General features: G+C 43.5%; 1 protein-coding gene across 4 annotated transcripts in view; it reads left to right on the forward strand.

The window, feature by feature from the left end:
* PATJ (PATJ crumbs cell polarity complex component) overlaps positions 1 to 24,418 on the forward strand; it is a 240,147-nt gene that overhangs the window by 87,348 nt on the left and 128,381 nt on the right. The window contains exons 19-21 of one of the 4 annotated variants that reach the window (XM_069738164.1): positions 14,583 to 14,792; positions 18,374 to 18,478; positions 20,221 to 20,523. In XM_069738164.1, coding sequence (XP_069594265.1) covers positions 14,583 to 14,792; positions 18,374 to 18,478; positions 20,221 to 20,523 — 618 coding nt within the window. The remainder of the gene's footprint in view (positions 1 to 14,582; positions 14,793 to 18,373; positions 18,479 to 20,220; positions 20,524 to 24,418) is intronic. The other 3 variants (XM_069738165.1, XM_069738166.1, XM_069738168.1) reach the window with 3 other exon arrangements.

Consider the following 24,418-nt stretch of genomic DNA (forward strand, 5'->3'; position numbering starts at 1 on the left):
ACTTACCTTCAGCTTTCTGTCCCCGGCGCTCTGCTTCTCTGCACTCCTCCTTCATCCTGTGTCAGCGCCGGCCAGACGGAAAGCAGAGCGGTGACGTCACCACTCTGCTTTCCGGCTGACCGGCGCTGACAGTGCAGAGGAAAGCAGAGCGCCGGAGGACAGACAGCGGAAGGTAAGTATGTAGTGTTTGTTTTTTTAACGTTTACGCTGGTAACCATGGTAAACATCGGGTTACTAAGCCCTGCGCTTAGTAACCCGATGTTTACCCTGGTTACCGGGGACCTCGGGATCGTTGGTCGCTGGAGAGCTGTCTGTGTGACAGCTCTCTAAAGCTCCGGACAGATTCCCTTTAACTTTCCCTATCGAGATCCCTAATCTCACTGATATTTCTGTTACAATGATCATCTGGCTATTTAGCCGGGTGCTCTAGGTAAAGCTGCAGCTCGAAGGCGGCTTCCCTAACGAGTAATAGTAGGGATCAGTTGAGGGGCTGCGTTGCTCTGACACGGGGAGTCGGTCTTTGAATCATTTGCATTACTTCCATTATGGATGTTGCAACTTTAATGGTTTTTATATCTGTATAATCCCCATAGGCCACCACGGATGTTATCCTTGACCCCCACTAGAAGCATAGATATTGGATAATGCCATTAACCTCTACATCTCCTCCAAGTATTGTGGGCATTACCTGAAGCTTTCTGTGTATATTACATGGCACACCATCGCTGCATGTATTGTATCAGTGAAGGCGCTTTTAGACATCACCGTTGGGGACACAAACCCTTTTAAACCCCCTTTAGCAATCCTGTATTTCCCCTATATAAACCCCCACATAATTCCACATCCTTTTAATTTTTCTGTTTCTGACTTGTTCTAAGTTTTTAGATCCTTGTCGTCTTCTCTACCTGACACACATCTGTATTCATAGATTGGTGACATCATGGTCAAGAACGACCATGACATCACTCGGTTTAATAATCTACCAAGCCAGAGAGAAACCCGATATTACTCCAGGTAGATGGTTAATAACGGTCCTGATAGACGGCCGCGCTCTCCCGTGGCTACTTCTGGCCGCTAGCGATGTGCTGCTTTCTGCCAGAGTCTTGTACTAACTACGTCCACCCTGTAAATAATGAATTGCGGCTTTCCGTCTCATTGAAATAAATGGATTTTCTGTTCCAGACCACAAGGAATGTGTCGTCTTACTGCTATTATTACTGTGTTTGTATCGGTGTTACCATTTTCTGTTACATATGGCAATAGAGATTTCACCGTCACTCCTCCGCAACCTCGGCTTTTCTAAATATTTTTATAAATATAATTGACCGATCGTCTTTTTTTTTTGTTTGTTTCATTCTCTGCCTCTTCTTAGTGGTGTTCATGTCTCCTCAGGGTCTGTTATCTCCATGCAGGTGACATCACTGGATCAAATGGCTATGATGCCGGGGTTGTCATAAATTGTTGAATCATCACATATCCTGTAGGCAGGTTCCCAGGATCAGGGCTCGGACGTGTCCCATTTGGAAGGAGTAATGTCCATGCATGCAGGCCATCGCTTCATTCATTGTCTATGGGACTAGCACTTAGCAAACCCTGACAATGTACGACATTACTTCATTCAAATTGGGCACTTAGAGCCTTGGTCCCAGGGCTACTTAATTCTGAATGCATGAAGCTGCCACTAGAGGGAGCTCATTGCATACTGTTTTATGGACTCTGCAGGAGTTAGACCCCCACTTAAGAGTATGGATTTTTACGTTCTGGAAACCCACTTTACTTGGGGTCCAGTTTTTTCAGGAGCTGACATGGGCTGGATATAACACATATAAACAGGTCTTAATTAGTGGCCCCTGTAACTTGGGGCCCAATGGGATGGGAATGCGAATGCTAAATGCTGCCCATAGTTTTCATCTTACCCCGATGTTTTCTGCCCACAGTCTGGTGGATTGTTTGGCTGCAGAGCTGCCGCGGTGGGGACGTGTGTATTTTGGAGGACGTTCCACGCTCTCGATAGTCTGTGCGTGAGCGAAGATATAATATGATCCCGCTACTCTATAATTCACCCTTGCATTATGGTTTTTCATGAATTGCTTTAACCTTAATGTGAACTCAATCTGCTCAGCCAAAAAACGCTTAAGGAGCATTTCCAGCCTCAAATATTTATATGGGGGGACAGTAATATTTCATCATGTTTTCTGGTTGGCCATGATTCAACGTGTAAAGATATTAAAGGGTTTGGGAAAACTGTCCTCCATAAACAGCGCCACTCCTGTGCAGAGGCTAGGTCTGGTATTGCAGCTCAAAGAGAGTACAAAGGAGGGCAACAAAATTAACCCCTTCCCGACCTGTGACACAGCGTATGCGTCATGAAAGTCGGTGCCAATCCGACCTGTGACGCATATGCTGTGTCACAGAAAGATCGCGTCCCTGCAGATCGGGTGAAAGGGTTAACTCCCATTTCACCCGATCTGCAGGGACAGGGGGAGTGGTAGTTTAGCCCAGGGGGGGTGGCTTCACCCCCTCGTGGCTACGATCGCTCTGATTGGCAGTTTCACTTTCAACAGCCAATCAGAGCGATTTGTAATATTTCACCTAAAAAAATGGTGAAATATTACAATCCAGCCATGGCCGATGCTGAAATATCATCGGCCATGGCTGGAAATACTAATGTGCCCCCACCCCACTCCTCCGATCGCCCCCCCAGCCCCCCGATCTGTGGCCCGCTCCCCTCCGTCCTGTGCTCCGCTCCCCCGTCCTCCTGTCCGCTCCCCCCGTGCTCCAATCACACCCCCCCGTGCTCCAATCAAACCCCCCCGCACTCCGATCCCCCCCGTGCTCCGATCCACCCCCCCTGCACACCGATCCACCCCCCCTGCACACCGATCCACCCGCCCGCACACCGATCACTCTCCCCCATGCTCCGATCCCTCCCCCCCCCGTGCTCCGACGCCCCCCCGTGCCCTGATCTCCCCCCCTGTGCCCTGATCTCCCCCCCTTATACTTACCGATCCTGGCGGGGTCCGTCCGTCTTCTTCCCCGGGCGCCGCCATGTTCCAAAATGGCGGGCGCATGCGCAGTGTGCCCGCCGAATCTGCCGGCCGGCAGATTCGTTCCAATGTGAATTTTGATCACTGTGATATAATCTATCACAGTGGTCAAAATAAAAAAACAGTAAATGACCCCCCCCCATTTGTCCCCCATAGATAGGGACAATAATAAAATAAAGAATTTTTTTTTTTTTTCACTAAGGTTGGAGTTAGAACTAGGGTTAGGGTTAGGGGTAGGGTTAGGGGTAGGGGTAGGGGTAGGGGTAGGGTTAGGGGTAGGGGTAGGGGTAGGGGTAGGGTTAGGGTTAGGGGTAGGGGTAGGGTTAGGGGTAGGGGTAGGGTTAGGGTTAGGGGTAGGGTTAGGGGTAGGGGTAGGGTTAGGGTTAGGGTTAGGGTTAGGGTTTCGGTATGTGCACACGTATTCTGGTCCTCTGCGGATTTTTCCGCAGCGGATTTGATAAATCCGCAGTGCTAAACCGCTGCGGATTTATGGCAGATTTACCGCGGTTTTTCTGCGCATTTCACTGCGGTTTTACAACTGCGATTTTCTATTGGAGCAGTTGTAAAACCTCTGTGGAATCCGCAGAAAGAAGTGACATGCTGCGGAATGTAAACCGCTGCGTTTCCGTGCAGTTTTTCCGCAGCATGTGTACAGCGATTTTTGTTTCCCATAGGTTTACATTGAAATGTAAACTCATGGGAAACTGCTGCGGATCCGCAGCGTTTTCCGAAGCGTGTGCACATACCTTTAGAATTAGGCTATGTGCACACGGTGCGGATTTGGCTGCGGATCCGCAGCGGATTGGCCGCTGCGGATCCGCAGCAGTGTTCCATCAGGTTTACAGTACCATGTAAACCTATGGAAAACCAAATCCGCTGTGCCCATGGTGCGGAAAATACCGCACGGAAACGCTGCGTTGTATTTTCCGCAGCATGTCAATTCTTTGTGCGGATTCCGCAGCGTTTTACACCTATTCCTCAATAGGAATCCGCAGGTGAAATCCGCAGTAAATCCGCAGGTAAAACGCAGTGCCTTTTACCCGCGGATTTTTCAAAAATGGTGCGGAAAAATCTCACACGAATCCGCAACGTGGGTACATAGCCTTAGGGTTAGGGTTGGGTTGGAATTAGGGTTGTGGTTAGGGTTAGGGGTGTGTTGGGGTTAGGGATGTGGTTAGGGTTACGGCTACAGTTGGGATAAGGGTTAGGGGTGTGTTGGCGTTAGAATTGAGGGGTCTAGAGAAGTTCCTTGGGGGTCCAGTTTCCAATATGGGGTCACTTGTGGGGGGTTTCTACTGTTTAGGTACATTAGAGGCTCTGTAAAATCAATGTGATGCCTGCAGACCATTCCATCTAAGTCTGCATTCCAAACAGCGCTCCTTCCCTTCCGAGCTCTGCCATGCGCCCAAACAGTGGTTTACCCCCACATATGGGGTATCAGTGTACTCAGGACAAACTGGGCAACAATTACTGGGGTCAAATTTCTCCTGTTACCCTTGAGAAAATAAAAAATTGCTTGCTAAAACATCATTTTTGAGGAAAGAAAAATGATTTTTTATTTTCACGGCTCTGCGTTGTAAACGTCTGTGAAGCACTTGGGGGTTCAAAGTGCTCACCACATATCTAGATAAGTTCCTTGGGGGGTCTAGTTTCCAAAATGGGGTCACTTGTGGGGGGTTTCTACTGTTTAGGCACACCAGGGGCTCTGCAAACGCAACGTGACGCCCGCAGACCATTCCATCAAAGTCTGCATTTCAAAACGTCACTACTTGACTTCCGAGCCCCGACATGTGCCCAAACAGTGGTTTACCCCCACATATGGGGTATCAGCGTACTCAGGACAAACTGGGCAACAATTACTGGGGTCCAATTTCTCCTGTTACCCTTGAGAAAATAAAAAATTGCTTGCTAAAACATCATTTTTGAGGAAAGAAAAATGATTTTTTATTTTCACGGCTCTGCGTTGTAAACGTCTGTGAAGCACTTGGGGGTTCAAAGTGCTCACCACATATCTAGATAAGTTCCTTGGGGGGTCTAGTTTCCAAAATGGGGTCACTTGTGGGGGGTTTCTACTGTTAAGCCACACCAGGGGCTCTGCAAACGCAACGTGACGCCCGCAGACCATTCCATCAAAGTCTGCATTTCAAAACGTCACTACTTGACTTCCGAGCCCCGACGTGTGCCCAAACAGTGGTTTACCCCCACATATGGGGTATCAGCGTACTCAGGAGAAACTGGACAACAACTTTTGGGGTCCAATTTCTCCTGTAACCCTTGGGAAAATAAAAAATTCTGGGCTAAAAAATTATTTTTGAGGAAAGAAAACGTATTTATTATTTTCACTGCTCTGTGTTATAAACTTCTGTGAAGCACTTGGGGGTTCAAAGTGCTCACCACACATCTAGATAAGTTCCTTTCGGGGTCTAGTTTCTAAAATGGGGTCACTTGTGGGGGGTTTCTACTGTTTAGCCACATCAGGGGCTCTGCAAACGCAACGTAACGCCCGCAGAGCATTCCATCAAAGTCTGCATTTCAAAATGTCACTACTTGACTTCCGAGCCCCGACATGTGCCCAAACTGTGGTTTACCCCCACATATGGGGTATCAGCGTACTCAGGAGAAACTGTACAACAACTTTTGGGGTCAAATTTCTCCTGTTACCCTTGGGAAAATAATAAATTGCAGGCTAAAAAATCATTTTAGAGAAAATAAAATTTTTATTTTATTTTCATGGCTCTGGGTTATAAACTTCTGTGAAGCACTTGGAAGTTCAAAGTCCTCACCACACATCTAGATTAGTTCCTTTGGGGGTCTAGTTTCCAAAATGGGGTCATATGTGGGGGATCTCCAATGTTTAGGCACACAGGGGCTCTCCAAACGTGACATGGTGTCCGCTAATGATTGGAGCTAATTTTCCATTTAAAAAGCCAATTGGCGTGCCTTCCCTTCCGAGCCCTGCCGTGCGCCCAAACAGTGGTTTACCCCCACATATGGGGTATCAGCGTACTCAGGACAAACTGGACAACAACATTTGTGGTCCAATTTCTCCTATTACCCTTGGCAAAATAGGAAATTCCAGGCTAAAAATCATTTTTGAGGAAAGAAAAATTATTTTTTATTTTCATGGCTCTGCGTTATAAACTTCTGTGAAGCACCTGGGGGTTTAAAGTGCTCAATATGCATCTAGATAAGTTCCTTGGGGGGTCTAGTTTCCAAAATGGGGTCACTTGTGGGGGAGCTCCAATGCATAGGCACACAGGGGCTCTCTAAACGCGACATGGTGTCCGCTAACAATTGGAGCTAATTTTCCATTCAAAAAGTCAAATGGCGCTCCTTCCCTTCCGAACCTTACCATGTGCCCAAACAGTGGTTTACCCCCACATGTGAGGTATCGGTGTACTCATGAGAAATTGCCCAACAAATTTTAGGATCCATTTTATCCTGTTGCCCATGTGAAAATGAAAAAAATTGAGGCTAAAAGAATTTTTTTGTGAAAAAAAAGTACTTTTTCATTTTTACGGATCAATTTGTGAAGCCCCCGGGGGTTCAAAGTTCTCACTATGCATCTAGATAAGTTCCTTCGGGCGTCTAGTTTCCAAAATGGGGTCACGTGTGGGGGAGCTCCAATTTTTAGGCACACGGGGGCTCTCCAAACGTGACATGGTGTCCGCTAAAGAGTGGAGCCAATTTTTCATTCAAAAAGTCAAATGGCGCTCCTTCCCTTCCAAGCCCTGCCGTGCGCCCAAACAGTGGTTTACCCCCACATATGAGGTATCAGCGTACTCAGGACAAATTGGACAACAACTTTCGTGGTTCAGTTTCTCCTTGTACCATTGGGAAAATAAAAAAAATGTTGCTAAAAGATAATTTTTGTGACTAAAAAGTTAAATGTTCATTTTTTCCTTCCATGTTGCTTCTGCTGCTGTGAAGCACCTGAAGGGTTAAAAAACTTCTTGAATGTGGTTTTGAGCACCTTGAGGGGTGCATTTTTTAGAATGGTGTCACTTTTGGGTATTTTCAGCCATATAGACCCCTCAAACTGACTTCAAATGTGAGGTGGTCCCTAAAAAAAATGGTTTTGTAAATTTCGTTGTAAAAATGAGAAATCGCTGGTCAAATTTTAACTCTTATAACTTCCTAGCAAAAAAAAATTTTGTTTCCAAAATTGTGCTGGTGTAAAGTAGACATGTGGGAAATGTTATTTATTAACTATTTTGTGTCACATAACTCTCTGGTTTAACAGAATAAAAATTCAAAATGTGAAAATTGCGAAATTTTCAAAATTTTCGCCAAATTTCCGTTTTTATCACAAATAAACGCAGAATTTATTGACCTAAATTTACCACTAACATGAAGCCCAATATGTCACGAAAAAACAATCTCAGAACCGCTAGGATCCGTTGAAGCGTTCCTGAGTTATTACCTCATAAAGGGACACTGGTCAGAATTGCAAAAAACGGCCAGGTCATTAAGGTCAAAATAGGCTGGGTCATGAAGGGGTTAATAAAGGGGATGGGAGAACTACAATACCCAGATAGATTAGCGAAATTAGGATTATTTAGTCTAGAAAAAAGACGACTGAGGGGCGATCTAATAACCATGTATAAGTATATAAGGGGACAATACAAATATCTCGCTGAGGATCTGTTTATACCAAGGAAGGTGACGGGCACAAGGGGGCATTCTTTGCGTCTGGAGGAGAGAAGGTTTTTCCACCAACATAGAAGAGGATTCTTTACTGTTAGGGCAGTGAGAATCTGGAATTGCTTGCCTGAGGAGGTGGTGATGGCGAACTCAGTCGAGGGGTTCAAGAGAGGCCTGGATGTCTTCCTGGAGCAGAACAATATTGTATCATACAATTAGGTTCTGTAGAAGGACGTAGATCTGGGTATTTATTATGATGGAATATAGGCTGAACTGGATGGACAAATGTCTTTTTTCGGCCTTACTAACTATGTTACTATGTTACTATGTAACCCTAACTATGGAGCTCAGCAACAGCACAACACACAACAGTACCATTTACAACCTGTGAACAGGGGTGGCGCTGCTTTCGGATGAAAGTGGGCATGCTTTTCTAATCTCTGAACACCACTTTAATGGGCCCTTATGTAATGGGTTGTATTACTAGAGGTATGGAGTGACCACTGAACTGGACATTCAATCTGGTTGGAGGCAAAAAATTTACAGGGGTCTCGCTGTTAAAAAGGGGAGAAAAAAAAAGTACAAGATCCGTGGCTCGGCTCGCTGCCGATCCCATCATCACTTTATAAGATGAGAAATCTACTTGACTATTAATGTAGCTGCCAATTTCCACTTTTATGGGTGGGGGTCATCCAGCTTTCCGGCAGGTCAATCTAGTTAGAGAAAAGTAATTACTTTCCATTCAGGGGTCTGGGAAAGTTGGGTGGAGTTTTTGTTCTTCTTCCCCACCACCTGAATGGCTCCTGCACCCCCACATTCCAGGATGGATTATTTTAGCGATGTGTTTATTTGACTTTCGGCGTGTATCCGCCCCGCGTGCCTCAGATTCCATCACCACGCTCTGATTTCAGGATGGGCGCAGGGGGAACGGTCGCTGGACTTTATATCACATTTATTATTTATTAAACATGAGGCATTATTTATTAAACATGACATTGTGAACCCTTGTTATATACTGCTAATAGGGCGCCATTCTCTTAAACGTTAGGTGACCTAGACTGTCATGACTATAGCATCAGGGGTGCAGGAGATCCCCAGTGTTCCTCATTCATGGACTCACTTTTGGTTTTTATAATATTTTTTTTTTTTTTTTAATATTTTGAGTTTCTTTCCTTTTTTATAAATCCCACAGACCCAATATAAGGAGCAAGGCCTCCAGCAGCACAAAGTGTTTTTAGGAGTATGCTGATCCTGTATGCTCATCCCGTGATGATAGTAAAGGCATAGGAATGGGGACAAGCAGGAGGTAACAGACTGCTGCAAGATGTCTGAGCAGTGCAGAGTATTTCAGGAGATGGACAAGGATCTTTGTGGCACTAACAGGCTTGTTATGGGAGACAAATGAAAAGTTACATATTGGGAGGGTCCACAGCAGCACAGAGTATATCAGGAGGGGAGTGCGCTGAACTTGGAGGAGACGCTGACCTGGAAAGTCTGCATGAAACAGGGGCAGTGTCATGATGTGAGGAGGGGAATGGTGTCAAGTGGAAGGAGCAAGGTTTACCAGCAGCACAGAGTATTTCAGCAGAGAGATGTGTTGACTCTTGTCATTGTGTCAAAAAAGGCAATAGAAAAAAAAAGTCAACAGTTTGATAAGAAAGCTCATGTAGGGAAAGATGCAAGGTTCCCAGCAGCACAGAGCGTTTCAGCAGATCAGTGTTATGATGGTAGGGGTCATGTAGCTTCCTGATGTTGAGTGGGTTTTATTGACAAATTGGCAAGTTGACGAGAAGACCTATACCCACTGCAGCACAGAGCGTTTCAGTAGAGGAGGCTCTGGCCACTGCCCCTGTGATGTTCTTATTACCCCAACATCCAGCACCTATATAATAACTGCCATCCCATGATATCATTATCTTATCCAGGGAGAATCCTCTATATAGAAATGTATCTATGGCTGAGATTACTGTAATGCTGCTGTAATGCTATTTTATTTTTTTGGGGGGGGGTCTCCCTCTTACTTTGGGGACGTCTTGCACCCACGGCCTCGTCTCTTTGGAGATGGCTTTGTTACCCGGCTGCAGTGTGTTCTTTATAAGAAAAGTGTGTCCTTCAGCAGTTTATGCTGCGCGCATCACAAAAGTGACGACTGCTGTAACTGCATTTGTGGGGAATTATTGATCGTTACTGCCCTCTCTTGGCCAATACACATATATCTTCGCTGGGAGAATATTCTGAAGTTCTCCTGAGTCAGCATATGTGCTTAAGTTTTCCATCAACCTAATGGATCAATTCAGTCTACTCCAAGGAACGTCTGTTTAAGCTGCAAAATAGGCGCAGCAGCACATTTTCAGGGTTATAGCTTCCATACCCCCCCTTGCTTTGATGATCATTGAGTAGTGGGGGGGGGGGAGGGAGGGCTGTGTGCCGGATAAAGTACTGCAGTCTCTTATCATGGGGAGTTATCACTAACTGGAAAAAAAAAAGTGTTTTTTTATCTCCTCTTAATGAATGCTAATTTTCATTGATTGATGTGCAGTTGGAGTTTTGCAAAGTTCTGCCCTCCGGGGAGCGCTGCACTGGTGCAGATTCTTCCAGACGCCCTTGACACTGATAGAGTCACAGGTGTAAATTCACTTGTCTCCAATAAAAAAAACGTTTTCAAAGACTTTGCTTCTGAAGAGTAAGCAAGGAAAATTAACAAGGGGAATCTCATTTGTAAATGAAAAGGCAATGGAAGTCGATTCTGGCTATGAAATAATGGGGGTATCTGCTTTTGGGTCCCCTGATTTTTAAGATCATTGGATGTTCTTCTCCTAGGACCCCCGGAGATCAGCAGTGAGAAAACGTTCATTTCCTTGCAGCGCCACCACAAGAAAAAAAAATAAACACTACACATGGGCTTGCAGGGTCTGCCAGAGTGGGATGCGCTCCTGGACACCATTTCACTCTGGGTAAATGATAAAGATCCAAAATGCCCCACCTGAACCCACCTTTATAATCCTCAGAGTTCCCTAATAGGATGTTTGGAAATGCTTCCTCGGTCCTTATACAAGACCTTTCTAATCATGTACATCGCACACGAGCTATTGATAGATTCTAGGAGTGAGGGTTAGGTCCTGTTTACACCTGCAGACTGGCAGCAATAAACCACCGCCGATCACCTATGTGTGTGATGATCGAAAGTCACGTTATAGGCTGTTTACACAAGTCGAAATCACTGCAGGCCTGGCTGACTGATTTTAAAAAAGCATTTCAATTAACAGAGAAGCGTTTTACTCATTTGTCTGGCGATCGGCAGCCTATTTACTCTCAAGGTGATGCAAACAAGCTTTCCTAGGAAAACTAATACATGGAAGTCTTGCCTCTCGCTTTCTTTCCCAACTGAACAGGTCATTCTTAAAGCAAATGTGTCTTCATTTATCTTTTTTGTTTTTATTATTTACAACAGTTGATATCACAGCTCACCACCTCCTCCTCCTGTACAATGACTGATATCACCTCTATATACAGTAGATAACACAGGATCCACCATTCACAATAGGTGATGTCACAGCTCACTTCCTCCTTCTGCACAATGACTGATATCACCTCTATATACAGTAGATAACACAGGATCCACCATTCACATTAGGTGATGTCAGAGCTCACCTTCTCCTGTACAATGACTGATAACACCTCTATATACAGTAGATAACAGGATCCACCATTCACAATAGGTGATGTCACAGCTCACCTCCTCCTCCTGTACAATGACTGATATCACCTCTATATACAGTAGATAACACAGGATCCACCATTCACAATAGGTGATATCACAGCTCACCTCCTCCTGTACAATGACTGATAACACCTCTATATACAGTAGATAACACAGGATCCACCATTCACAATAGGTGATGTCACAGCTCACCTCTTCCTCCTGTACAATAATTGATAACACCTCTATATACAGTAGATAACACAGGATCCATCATTCACAATAGGTGATGTCACAGCTCACCTCCTCCTCCTGTACAATGACTGATAACACCTCTATATACAGTAGATAACACGGGATCCATCATTCACATTGGGTGATGTCACAGCTCACCTCCTCCTCCTGTACAATGACTGATTACACCTCTATATACAGTAGATAACACAGGATCCACCATTCACAATAGATGATGTCACAGCTCACCTCCTCCTCCTCCTGTACAATGACTGATAACTCTATATACAGTAGATTACACAGGATCCACCATTCACAATAGGTGATGTCACAGCTCACCTCCTCCTCCTGTAGAATGACTGAGAACACCTCTATATACAGTAGATAACACAGGATCCGTCATATACAATAGGTGATATCACCGCTCCCTTTCGTAGCTAGCACATACTAAAAGCAGTATATCACAGTCATTCACCATTTGTTTCCACAGAATATAAGTGTATAACAATTTACTGTCAACAATTAGAAAAACATGGCTTTCCTCCAGGATCAGTGCCACACCTATCCATCGGTTGGTTCTGAGATTGCAGCACAGCTCTACTTAAGAGAATAGCTACAATTCTGCATGTGGACAGGTGTGGCGCTATTTTGGAAGGAATAACCCCATGTTTTTTTGTTTCTAATCCTGGACAATTTCTCTGACAAGCAGAAATGTTGCTTTGCATTTACCCTGTAAAGTCTGGGGCTGATCCATATAAAGACATAAACTGGGTGAAGAAACGGAGCTGCTGCTGCTATAATAAATCTGTGTTTAAGTTGTCTAAAGGAAAGCAAGAAAGTGAGAAGTTATCCAAGATTAGGCTATGTTCACACCTTGCATTTTTGATGCATTATTTTTATGTAAATTTTAAGCTGCATTTTACAGGACCAGCAAAGTCTGAGATTTCACAAATCTCATGCACATACATTTGTTTTTTTTTAAAACTGCAGCATGTCACTTCTCAGCATTTTTTCACCCACAGAAAGCAATGGTTAAGTGCAAAAACGCAGGTATCAGGTTTTGCTGTGCTTTTGGTGCAAAAACCTCAGGAAGTTCCATCATTTTTTTGAGGCTCTAAACTTTATCACCATGTTCAAGAGACAATAAAAATGCAGCAAAAACTCAGCAAAGCCTGCTTTTGGTAAGCAGCTTCTTTACTGTCAAGAGAGCAGGTTTTTCCTGCTGAAAAAAAAAAAATTCAGCAAAAATGTATTGTGTGAATATAGCCTTAGAGTAACATGGCTGCATTCTTCCAAAAAAAGAAACAAAACAAAAAAAGCATCACACCTGTCTACAGATTTATATAATTATGCAGACAGCATGTAATAATATTATTTTGCACCGTATAATGAATTGAATCCAGTAGTTCAGAACATCTGATAATCCTGTAGTCCTTTACAGCTCAGCAGATTGTGACATTGCAGCTTTTATTAGCGGCTGCCTGCCTTTATATTGTTTGTTATGAACATTCGATAATCCAGAACATTTATTAGTTCAGACCTGTAATGCTTTATTAAATGCATTTTACAGTATTTTATTTATAAACGCCTCCTTTATGCCTCGTTCTGTATAGAGCTTGCTACTTGCCTTCCTCTTTTGTTTTTGCATTTTGCTTGACTTACCGCTTCAGCTTTGCAGTTCACCTATGGTGATGCCAGTGACCATTATTAAAGGGATATTTCCAACATTTAAAGTTTATCATTTATCCACAGGGGAGATGAGAACTTTCTGATCTAGGGTATAGAAGGGTGGGATATCTGACATCTGGGAGACGAGACCATGGCTCTTTAATTGCCCGACTGATTTGAGCAAAGGCCACACATGCGCACCTCCGCTTTATGCTCCATTCTTTCTATATTGGAAAGGTGGAGAGAGACAAATGCTACATTCCGTTATCTCCCGTGGTCTGAATGAATAGAGCCGTGGTGCGTATGTGCGGCCACAGCGCTGCTCTGACGGAGCATTCAGAGCCCCATTCTCTGGATCTGTGGGTTTCCAACTGCTGGGACCATCACTGACCCTGAGAACAGGGCTCTAAAAGGCTCTATTGGAATGGCGCTGTCGGCACGTGCAGTTCTCCGCTCTATTCATTCTATATGGGATAGTGGAGTACAGCATTGTACTCTATGGGACTCCATAGATAATGAGTGCGAAGTGCTGTCTTCTTTGGCAGGGCATTTCAGAGCCCTGTTCTTGGGATTTGTGGAGGTCTAACCACTGAGACTCTGAGAACGGGGGTCTGAAATGTTCCATCAGAATGGAGCAGTGGTCACGCATGTGCTCCTTTTTATATAGACCATTTTTATATGATTAGGTCTGCTAGAGAGAAAAAGGTACACTCAGTATTGAGCGATCTATGGCAGACCCAATTAGGATGACTAGAGTGGAAGTGCGCGTGCGAAGCCACTAGTGATGAGCTAACGTGCTTGGATAAGGTGTTATCTGAGCATGCTCTGGTGCTTACCGAATGTTTTCGGCGTGCTGTTCGACATGCGCAACACATGCCCAACAAACACACAAACCCTGCATGTGTTGCAGCTATCTAACAGCTGCGGACTTTAACATATTATTTGCGCATGCTAAAGAACCTCCGTTAGCACCTGAGCATGCGCGGACAACACCTCATTAGTAGTAACTACTATTGGTCCTGACGGGACATTTCAGAGACCCGTTATTGGTGCTATGGAGGTTCAACCGCTTGGACCCTCACTAATCCTGGGAATTGGACTCAGAAATGCTCCAGCAGTGGCCACGCATGCGCACGTCTTCCCCATTGATTGTATATGGGACTGCCGGAGATGGATAAATGATGGGTTTAAATATTAGGAATTACCCTTTAATGGAAACGCTCAGTGTGTAAGAGCAGTAAACACTCTTCGGTGTTTCTCACTATTTTGGCTTTTGGCTCCATCTTCAGGATCCCTTAGATCCAGCAAGGACGGTGATTGTGGTTCAGTCTCTGCTGGCAGGTGGTGTAGCGGAGGAAAGCGGACAGATTCTGCCTGGTGACCGCTTGATCTTTGTAAATGACAGTTTTATGGACAATGCTTCGCTGGAAGAGGCTGTGCAAATATTAACATCTGCGCCACCGGGAAGAGTCCGCATTGGCATTTGCAAACCATTGGTGGTAAGAAATGACCCCAACCCTTCCCCCGGCCCTGTGCACTGAATTGTGACCATAGAATCCCTTAATCTGTCACTCCTACCAAAAATCAACATAATTATCATTTTGCCTTCCTGATAATCTGGACATTGCATGATTATTCCCTCCTAACCCCAAATATAACAGATGAGGCGATTCATGGGAGAGAGGCCAAATCCAACCAGATGCTGCAATCCCCAGAATTTACTGCAGCTTTGTGTTGTTCTCGCTCCTTCTAAATCCGTTTTCTATATTTAAAGGGGAAATTTATAATTTCGGCAAATAATTTAATATAATTTGAAAGATGAAGAAAAGTTTTACCACGTTCCAATATACTTTCTGTATCCATTCTTCATGGTTTTCAAAAGCTCTGCTTGCCGGAATGCAAAAGGAATCTTCATTAGAATTAGTGAATAAAAAAAAAAAAAAACCTGTCTAGGTCATGGGAAGATGCGCAGGTTCACACTTCTTTTACACCGCAATTATCAGAGTTGTCTTATGATCAAGACCAGATTTAATCCACTGGAAGTAACTTAGATGGTTCCCATTGAATGACAGCAAGTAGAGATATAGGAAAAAAAACATTATTAGCCAATATCATAATAATCATACAACTTTTCATTACGCCGAAAATGATCCTTTATTTGCTGAAATCAAAATAGCCTTTAATTTAGTTATTGGATGATGTATGAAAATCTCCCAAAAAAAAAAGTTAAATAAGAAGTCAAAATCTTTAGTTTTGATTCCAGCTAAAGACTCCTATCTGGTCTCCTACAAATAAGCCTAGTTATTGTATTATGAAAAGTTGTGCAACTTTTGAATATCATTTGTAGCATCACTGCTTGCTGTCAGCGAATGGAGACTATATATATATATATATATATATATATATCTACATACATACATACATACATACATACATACATACATACATACATACATACATACATACATACATACAGCTCTGGCAAAAATTAAGAGACCACCACATCGAAACCCTGTCAGGGGCAGCCCAATCTCCAGACCTGAACCCCATTGAAAACCTCTGGAGTGTAATCAGGAGGATGATGGATAGTCACAAGCCATCAAACAAAGAACAACTGGTTACGTTTTTGCACCAGGAACAGTGTGACAGACTGGTGGAAAGCTGCCAAGACGCATGAAAGCTGGGATTAACAATCATGGTTATTCCACAAAATATTGATTTCTGAACTCTCCCTGAGTTAAAACATTAGTATTGCTGTTTCTAAATGATTATGAACTTGATTTCTTTGCAATATTTGATGTCTGAAAGCACTGGGAATTTTTTTTTAAATTTTGACCATTTCTCCTTTACAGAAAAAAAATACAAAATTTATTGCTTGGAACTTCGGAGACATGTTGTCAAAAGTTTATAGAATAAATGAACAATTTACATTTTACTCAAAAATATACCGATAAAGAGAAAAGTCAGACAAACTGAACATTTTGTAGTGGTCTCTTCATTTTTTGCCAGAGCTGTGTATATATAATCCATATACTCGACGCCTGCGCGGATCTCATACAACTCACAGATTGAGGGTTTACTATGATCCTGTCTAGCCTAGAATCTCCTCTGCGTGCTAAACAACCAGGGATCCAGACTTATTATCAGGAAATCGGAGAACTTTCTGCTGCTGGCGCATTGAGCTCAGAGAGGATTTACTAGTCTGCTTACAATTGTTGCAAACACTCAGCTGTGAGAAGTATTAGGTCTGCACTGGCCTTTAGCTTCTGGATGCAGTCGCTATTCACGAACTGTAAGCAGAGCTCTTGAAAATAGTGAAGAATAAAAATAAAGTCTATTTGATGATTTATTAGTGTGGCCAATCCCATTGCCACTCACAAAGCAATGACAATATTGGGTTTTATGGCCGGAGGGGCTATTAAAATGGGTTTTCCGCTGTCCTCCAAGATTAGAGAATTTTTATCGCACCCTCCTGCAACTTTTACTGCATGCACTTCATTTATTTAAAGGGAAACTTGTATCACACTTTTATATAGGGAGATAGAGCAGTGGCTGTGTAAGCGTGTGTTCCCCATTAAAAACGATAACATTTTTGTACAGATCCAGTGTGGCAGTCACGAGAAATGTAGAGTAGTATCCGTATGCAAATCATAATGGAAGTGCATTAGGGGCGTACTGGTGCACTTAAGAGAAGCCATCCATGGCCCTCGGTGGGGTCTGCTAGGCTTAGTGCGGGGAATACCACAGTGGAAGACCCCCTTTAACAACCCCTTTAAGTACTGATTGCAAGGTGGTGAAGGGTTTCTGTGCTTGTCTTACTTCGGCCAGTGTCTGACCTTGGAGAACTAACCGTAGACTTGTGGGAAGCAAACACCAAAACCTGGGAAGGTGCAACACATGAGGGTCCTTTTCTATCTTGAATGTTATTTTTTCCTATTCGGTACACAACTATTAAATTTGCCATTCTGTGGGAGCAGGAATATTGGTAATATTGGTTGTCAGCCAGCCTTCTATGCACATAATCGTGACGTTTGTGATGGGAGGGGGGGGGGGGTGTAAATGGCTGTCTCTGGCTCCGTTACCCTAAAAGGTGAGTGAGGCGCTTACTCTTGGATGTTGTGTGAGTATTAATTTTGACTTTTCATGGTCCATAATTAAGGGTCTTTTCAAGGGTTGTCCAGCCCGAATGCTGAATCTGCTTTAGTTTGTCAATTGAATAATACAATTCACATCTAAAATGTGTCCCGATCTTCAGCTCCAAGCTCCTGTTCAGACAAGTCATCTTTCAAGGTGTCCGTAACGGGAAAACGTTTTCTGTGGTTACTCATGGCCAGAGCTCTGTATAAAGGGGACTTGCAGCCTGCTCATTTCAGTAGCTAAGCCAGAATACACTGACATTTCCAGTGTATTGACCGAGAAGGGGATGGCTTTGCTATTAAAATGAGTAGCCAGCCCCTTTTACTTACTGCTCCGGAAAAAGGAAACACTGGTGTCCAATAATAAATCGGAAGAGAATTTTCTGAGATTGGAGGCTGCATCTGGAGATTGAATTTATTAGTAAATTGCTTAATTTGATCAAGGTTATTCCAAGTTCTGCCTTTCTTGGGCAACATGGGAATAACGGCATCTTGTTCCTGGCTGCCAGAGGCGAAGGTTACAACAACGGCCCAGTGCAGTTGTGCAATGCTGTTTGCATAACTCCCATAGAACTGAATGGCAGTTCGGGAAATGGTGTAGCACAAAGTGCGCTGTTCATTTCCACATCTCTAATTTACACGATGTACCTCACTATGCCACATTGTTTCGGGAGCCATCATCCATTTCTGTGGGAGTTACTCAAACAGAATTGACACTAATCGTAACCTGAACCTGTTTTTTTTTTTTTTTTTTTATAATGTTGTGGCTAGCCCTTTAAGCAATTCTGGAAACCCCCTTTAATTTTGGATTATATAATGCTTATATATCAAGTGCAATGATCCCCTTGAATCACATTGAGGAATGACCGGCTGATGTGAGGGTTATGTCATCCCTTTTACTTTTGAGCTGAACGTTATTTGTTATTTTTCTCTTTTATCACTAGAGTGATATGAAAGAAGGACACGTGTATATCCCACTGGTCGGGGAATCGGAGGATAATGTGGAAGTGCCAGTAGATGACCCATCGCCAACAGTACAATTCTACCATGTAATGACCTATGAACTTCCAATAATCCAGAAGTTCCCAGAAGCCGGCAATTGTTGTTTCTAGCAGAGAACATTGTTCATTCTTATAGTTCCGGAGAATACAGCGATAGAATTCATATGTCCAATATTGCAGAATATTTGATAACATCAGGTCCTATTAATGCCTGAGTAAAACAAATGTTATTGTACAGTCTGATATCATTCTGCTCTGTGGAGACAAAGTGTCAGTATTGACTGTTGTAGCCAATTGTTTGGGCAGAACTGATACAATGTGTTATGTCTGGTGCATGAGGGTGCGGAGCATGACACAAGCATATCAGGAACGGAGTCCATTTGTCATACAGTCTTTAGCCTTTTCTGATACAGAGAGCCAGATCCCCTGCATAGAAATAGTTAAAAAAAAAAATCAAAATAAGATTATAAGAAGTGTTCATCCTATTGATGATCCTCCACCGCTTCTATCTGACGCGTTTCAGGTTCCCTGCTGGGCCGTAATTTCTGGTCCCTCCGGGTGCACGGGAAATGCCGGTGACATAACCTGGAGTCGGGATGTCAATGTTACAGCATAAAGTAGTGTGGAGAATTTGGGTTAATGGCAGGGATTTTAGCCAAGAATCTTACACCCAGAAGGGAAACATTGAGGCAGGAAACAAGTTTCAAAAATGTATCAAATTTGGCTGAGCTGCAATATCTGACATTACCTCCAGGGTGGCGCTGTTTCTACCATAGCGTTCAGATCTAATGGGCTGTGTGCACACAATGCGGAATTACTGCGGATCCGCATCGGATTTTTCCACGCAGAAACGCTGCAGTTCCGCACAGTGATTTACAGTACAATGTAAATCAATAGAAAAAAAAAAAAGCTGTGCTAATGGTGTGGAAAAATCCGCATGAAAACCACTGCGGAACAAAAGTAGCATTCTACTTCTTTTGTGCGGAACTGCAGCGTTTCTGACCCCTTCCATAATAGAAATCCGCAGGGGTAAAAAACGCAGAAAATCCGCACAAAATCTGTATAAATTCCGCATAAAATCCGTGGCAAATACACACCTGCGATTTCTGCCAGGAGATGCCGAGTTTGTGCGGAAAATTCTGCACACCAATCCGCAAAGTGTGCACATAGCCTTATGCTGTTTTATAACCGCCACTTTAATGCGACATTGCGGTTGACAGTCTGTCAGGAATAGGAGGCAAATTCTATACCGAGAGACTGATTCATTCTTGCATTTATGTCCTTTTTTCCCCCTTTTTTTTTTTGTGTGTTTCGCTTGTTTTTCATTAGCGCCTTTATTCTTCTTTAATATTTATACCTTTTCAATGTCTATTTTACGTGCATTTTCCTGGATTTTTTTTTCAAGTATTGTATTTTTTACTTTTTTTTGTGTTTGCCATTGTGAGCAAGAAATGAGATTTTCAGATTTATCATTTTCAACTTTTTAAAAAGTCGTAATTTTTCGCAGATTCATTTTAGTTCCCGGTTGCCTCCCTCTCCCCCACCGGGACCGATTTGATGCATGTCAGGAATTTTTAACCCTGATTTTGAGATATTATAATGTAACATTATTAAAAAAAAAAAAAAAAAAAAAAAAGGCACTCCAAAAAGTAAAAAACAAAAATGAAGAGCATTTTCAATTTTGCGCAAAATTCATGAACTGCAAGCGTCTACATTGTATTTGATGTTGTATTATTATTATTACGGTATTATTACTATTATTATTATTATTAGATTTTTTTTATTTTTAGGAGAAATATCAAGTGGAACCATTCATAGATGACGGCAGAGAGGAGCTTGTAGACGAGCCATCTCTGACTCTGGGCCCAGCCTTTAATATACACCACAATAATGCAGAGCCTTTACAAGAATCGTGGGAAATGCACAACATGGGGGGATTTATGGAAGAAATAGAGATGCTGGTGGATGATGAGGACCCCCAACAAGACGCTTCCCATGCCGACAATGATGAGCATAGTCTGCAATCTAATGGGATTCCACCTCCCTCCGTCCAGAACACGTCCTCCGCCCCAGCATGGCTAGACGCTGCTGCCGTACGTATTCACAGGCAATGTGTGACATGGGCAAAGAGGGAACATGGAGTTGCCCTGATCATAAGATCGTCTGGCCTAGATAATGCTCTTCTTCTCTCCCTGATTTTATCACTCTGGACCCCGTCTGAGTCTCCTTCCCTCCCTTTTTTTTTCTTTTCTATGATCAGATTAGTTTCTAAGGTTTTAGCCCCCAGAAAAAAAATGGCCATAAAGTTATTCATTGATTCACAAAAATTGCAAGCTTGTAAGTGTTTCAGAGCTCCGCAAATCACCATCTGATTGAATGCAAAAAAATGTTATTCCCCAACGCTGGGTGAATATTTATGAGATGCCTGTCATCCTCTAAATGTAGTTATTGATCACGCCGCACGTCCGTCGCACATTTTATTGACTCGCCTCATTCATTAATTCCAACGTTCTAACAGTTTTTCGCACAAACTCCCAAAAGTTGGGTGCGCGGATCCCATAGGGTAACGGAGGTAATGACCAAGTGACTGCTGCAATTTGTATATATTTTATTATACAAAACATATTTATAATGTACATTGTACATAGTAATGTTTATATTTTACATTATGTATTTTTATATATTACATTGTCCATCATATTTATATTAGATATAAATACTATATTACATATTTTAAGCAGATTTGAAACAGTCTTCTAATTTTCTTCATAAAGACTCGTTTCTGCTGCACAAATTCTTTCTACATTTTTATGATCAGGTCTAACCTGCCTGTTGCAGCCACTTTTTGGTGATCTTCCTTGGAATATATTGCCCCTATAGAGTTATTCAAGCCCCCCACCCCACCCCTGGACTTTTTCATTCTTTTGTACTTCACATGGAATATGGGATTGGAGTAGGAGTGATAGAAACAGCAGTTGGATGCCCACTGATTACCAATTCAGGTTTTCCAGACTCCTGAATGGCAAAATCATATGAGCGTCATATTATTATTATTATTCTTATTATTCTTATTATTATTATTTATATAGCACCATTAATTTCATGGTGCTGTACATGTGAAAAGGGGTGACATATAGGGTTATAGATATCGTTAACAGTAAACAAATTTACAATGACAGACTGGTACAGAGGGGAGAGGACCCTGTCCTTGCAGACTTACATTCTTCGGGATAATGGGGAAGAGACAGGAGGTCGGTGTACTGCAGCACTGGTGGTGGTGAGGCGGCAGCTCGGGTGGTTGGTGAGGTGGCAGCTCTGGCGGTGACGATGCGGCAGCTCAGGTGGTTGGAGAAGCGGCAGCTCTGGTGGTCGGTGACGTGGCGGCAGCTCGGGTGGTCGGTGACGTGGCGGCAGCTCGGGTGGTTGGTGAGGTGGCAGCTCTGGCGGTGACGATGCGGCAGCTCGGGTGGTTGGAGAGGCGGCAGCTCTGGTGGTCGGTGACGTGGCGGCAGCTCGGGTGGTCGGTGACGTGGCGGCAGCTCGGGTGGTTGGTGAGGCGGCAGAGTGGTTTCTGCCGGCTGTAGGCTTTCCTGAAGAGATGGGTTTTCAGGTTCCGTCTGAAGGATCCGAGGATGGTGGATAATCGGACGTGTTGAGGCATGGAATTCCAGAGGATGGGGGATATTTGGGAGAAATCTTGGAGGCGGTTGTGTGAGGAATGAATAAGTGTGGAGGAGAGTAGGAGGTCTTGGGAGGATCGGAGATTACTTGAGGGAAGATAATGGGAGATTAGTTCAGAGATATAGGGAGGGACAGGTTGTGCATGGCTTTGTAGATCAGTGTTAGTAATTTGAACTGGATTCGTTGGGGAATTGGGAACCAGTGGAGAGATTTGCAGAGGGGAGAAGCAGGGGAGTAGCGAGTAGAGAGGTGGATTAGCCGAGCAACAGAGTTGAGGACAGACTGGAGTGGCGCAAGAGAGTTAGCGGGGAGGCCACAGAGGAGGGTGTTGCAGTAGTCGAGGCGGGAGATGATGAGGGCATGCACAAGAGTTTTAGTAGATTGTGGGGTGAAGAAGGGACGGATTCTGGCAATATTTTTGAGTTGGAGGTGACAGGAGCTGGCAAGAGTTTGGACGTGCGGTTTGAAGGACAGGGCAGAATTAAGAGTTACCCCGAGGCAGCAGATTTCAGGTGCGGGAGAGAGCGTGATGCCGTTTACCATAATAGATAGGTCAGGTAGGGGGGATATGCGAGATGGGGGGAAAGATGATGAGTTCGGTTTTGTCTACATTGAGTTTTAGGAAGCGAGAGGTGAAGAAGGAGGATATGGCTGATAGACACTCCGGGATTCTGGACAGCAGAGAGGTGACATCTGGGCCAGAGAGGTAGATCTGAGTGTCGTCCGCATACAGGTGGTACTGGAAGCCATGGGACTTTGAGTTGTCCTAGGCCAAGAGTATAGATGGAAAAAAGTGGGGGCCCTAGGACAGAGCCTTGAGGAACTCCAACAGAGAGAGGGCGGGATGAGGAGGTATTGTGGGAGTGGGAAACGCTTAATGTGCGGTCGGAAAGGTACGAGGCAATCCAGGACAGGGCAAGGTCTTTGATGCCAAGGGAAGAAAGAATCTGTAGCAGTAGGCAGTGATCGACTGTGTCGGAAGCAGAGGACAGGTTGAGGAGGAGGATGGAGAACCGTCTGTTAGCTTTGGCTGTAAGTCATTAGTAATTTTGATCAGAGCAGTTTCGGTGGAGTGGTGGGGGCGGAAGCCAGATTGGAGGTTGTCAAGGAGAGAGTTAGATGAGAGGTGGGAGGAATGTTGACCATAGAGGTGCTGCTCAAGGAGTTTGGAAGCAAGCAGGAGCAGTGATATGGGGTAATAGCTGGGCATAGCAGTTGGGTCAAGGTTAGCTTTTTTGAGGATAGGTGTGATGTTTGAAAGCAGAGGGGAAGGTGCCAGAAGATAGCGATAGGTTGAAGAGATGGGTTAGGGCTGGAATGAGCGTGTTAGTGAGGTTCGGGAGCAGGTGGGAAGGGATGGGGTCAAGTGCACAGGTGGTGAGGTGCGATTTGGAAAGGAGGCGAGTAAGATCTCCTTCAGTGATGTTGGAGAGGGAAGTCATGAGATGCAAAACTCAACCCTTTTTTGTCTTTTACGCTGTGTGCCCACAATTAATTTTTGGTTATTTTTTTTTTTTTTCATGCTGCATATTTTAAAAACATGCAGTGTTAAAAACACGGCGTCTTACAAGTCCAGCAAAGTGGATGGGATTTATAGAAATTTCCTTTTTTTTTTTACTAGAGTAATATGATCTGCAGTGTGTTTTTCAAATCTGCAACATATCAACTTCTCTTGCGGTTACGTGGAATTTTTTCAGCAGATTTTTCCCATAAACTTGCAGAAAATCTGCAAGTAAAAAGTGCAGATGTGTTTTTATTGCATTTACGCTTTAAAAACGCATGTAATCTGCATATGACTGTATCAATATAGTTTTGGTAAAGCCAAATACCAGGAAGAATGAAAGACGAGGCAGTTTTATATAAAGCATGGCTTATTTCTGTAATATAGAAAAATATGGAAAAGTCGAAAAAATTCCAGGAGCAGAAGATCCTGAAAATTTCCAACGATTTATAAAAAAAAACAAAAAAAAAACAAAACCACCACCACTCAAAAATTAAAAAGTCAGACAAACTCGTTTTAAGAAAGATATGTGTCCGAAACATGTTTGTATGACTTTAATTTTTTAGTGGTGGTGGTTTTGGTTGCAACTTATTTTTGTACACTTTTCGATAAAATCAAGATTTATTAGAAATCTCCTGTTGCTGGAATATTTTGTCTCCTCTTTATACTCCTGGCGGATCGCAGTGTCTGTGCGGTGGAATTCCTTTAGTATGAGCTGATTTTAGAGTTTTCTCTACCTGTGTTTTATAGAAAAATATGCTCCTTTTTAAAGGTGCTGTGTCTGGCTGAATGCGATAAAACATCCA

Source organism: Ranitomeya imitator, chromosome 8 (genome assembly GCF_032444005.1).
Source record: "Ranitomeya imitator isolate aRanImi1 chromosome 8, aRanImi1.pri, whole genome shotgun sequence".
Lineage (NCBI taxonomy): Eukaryota > Metazoa > Chordata > Amphibia > Anura > Dendrobatidae > Ranitomeya > Ranitomeya imitator.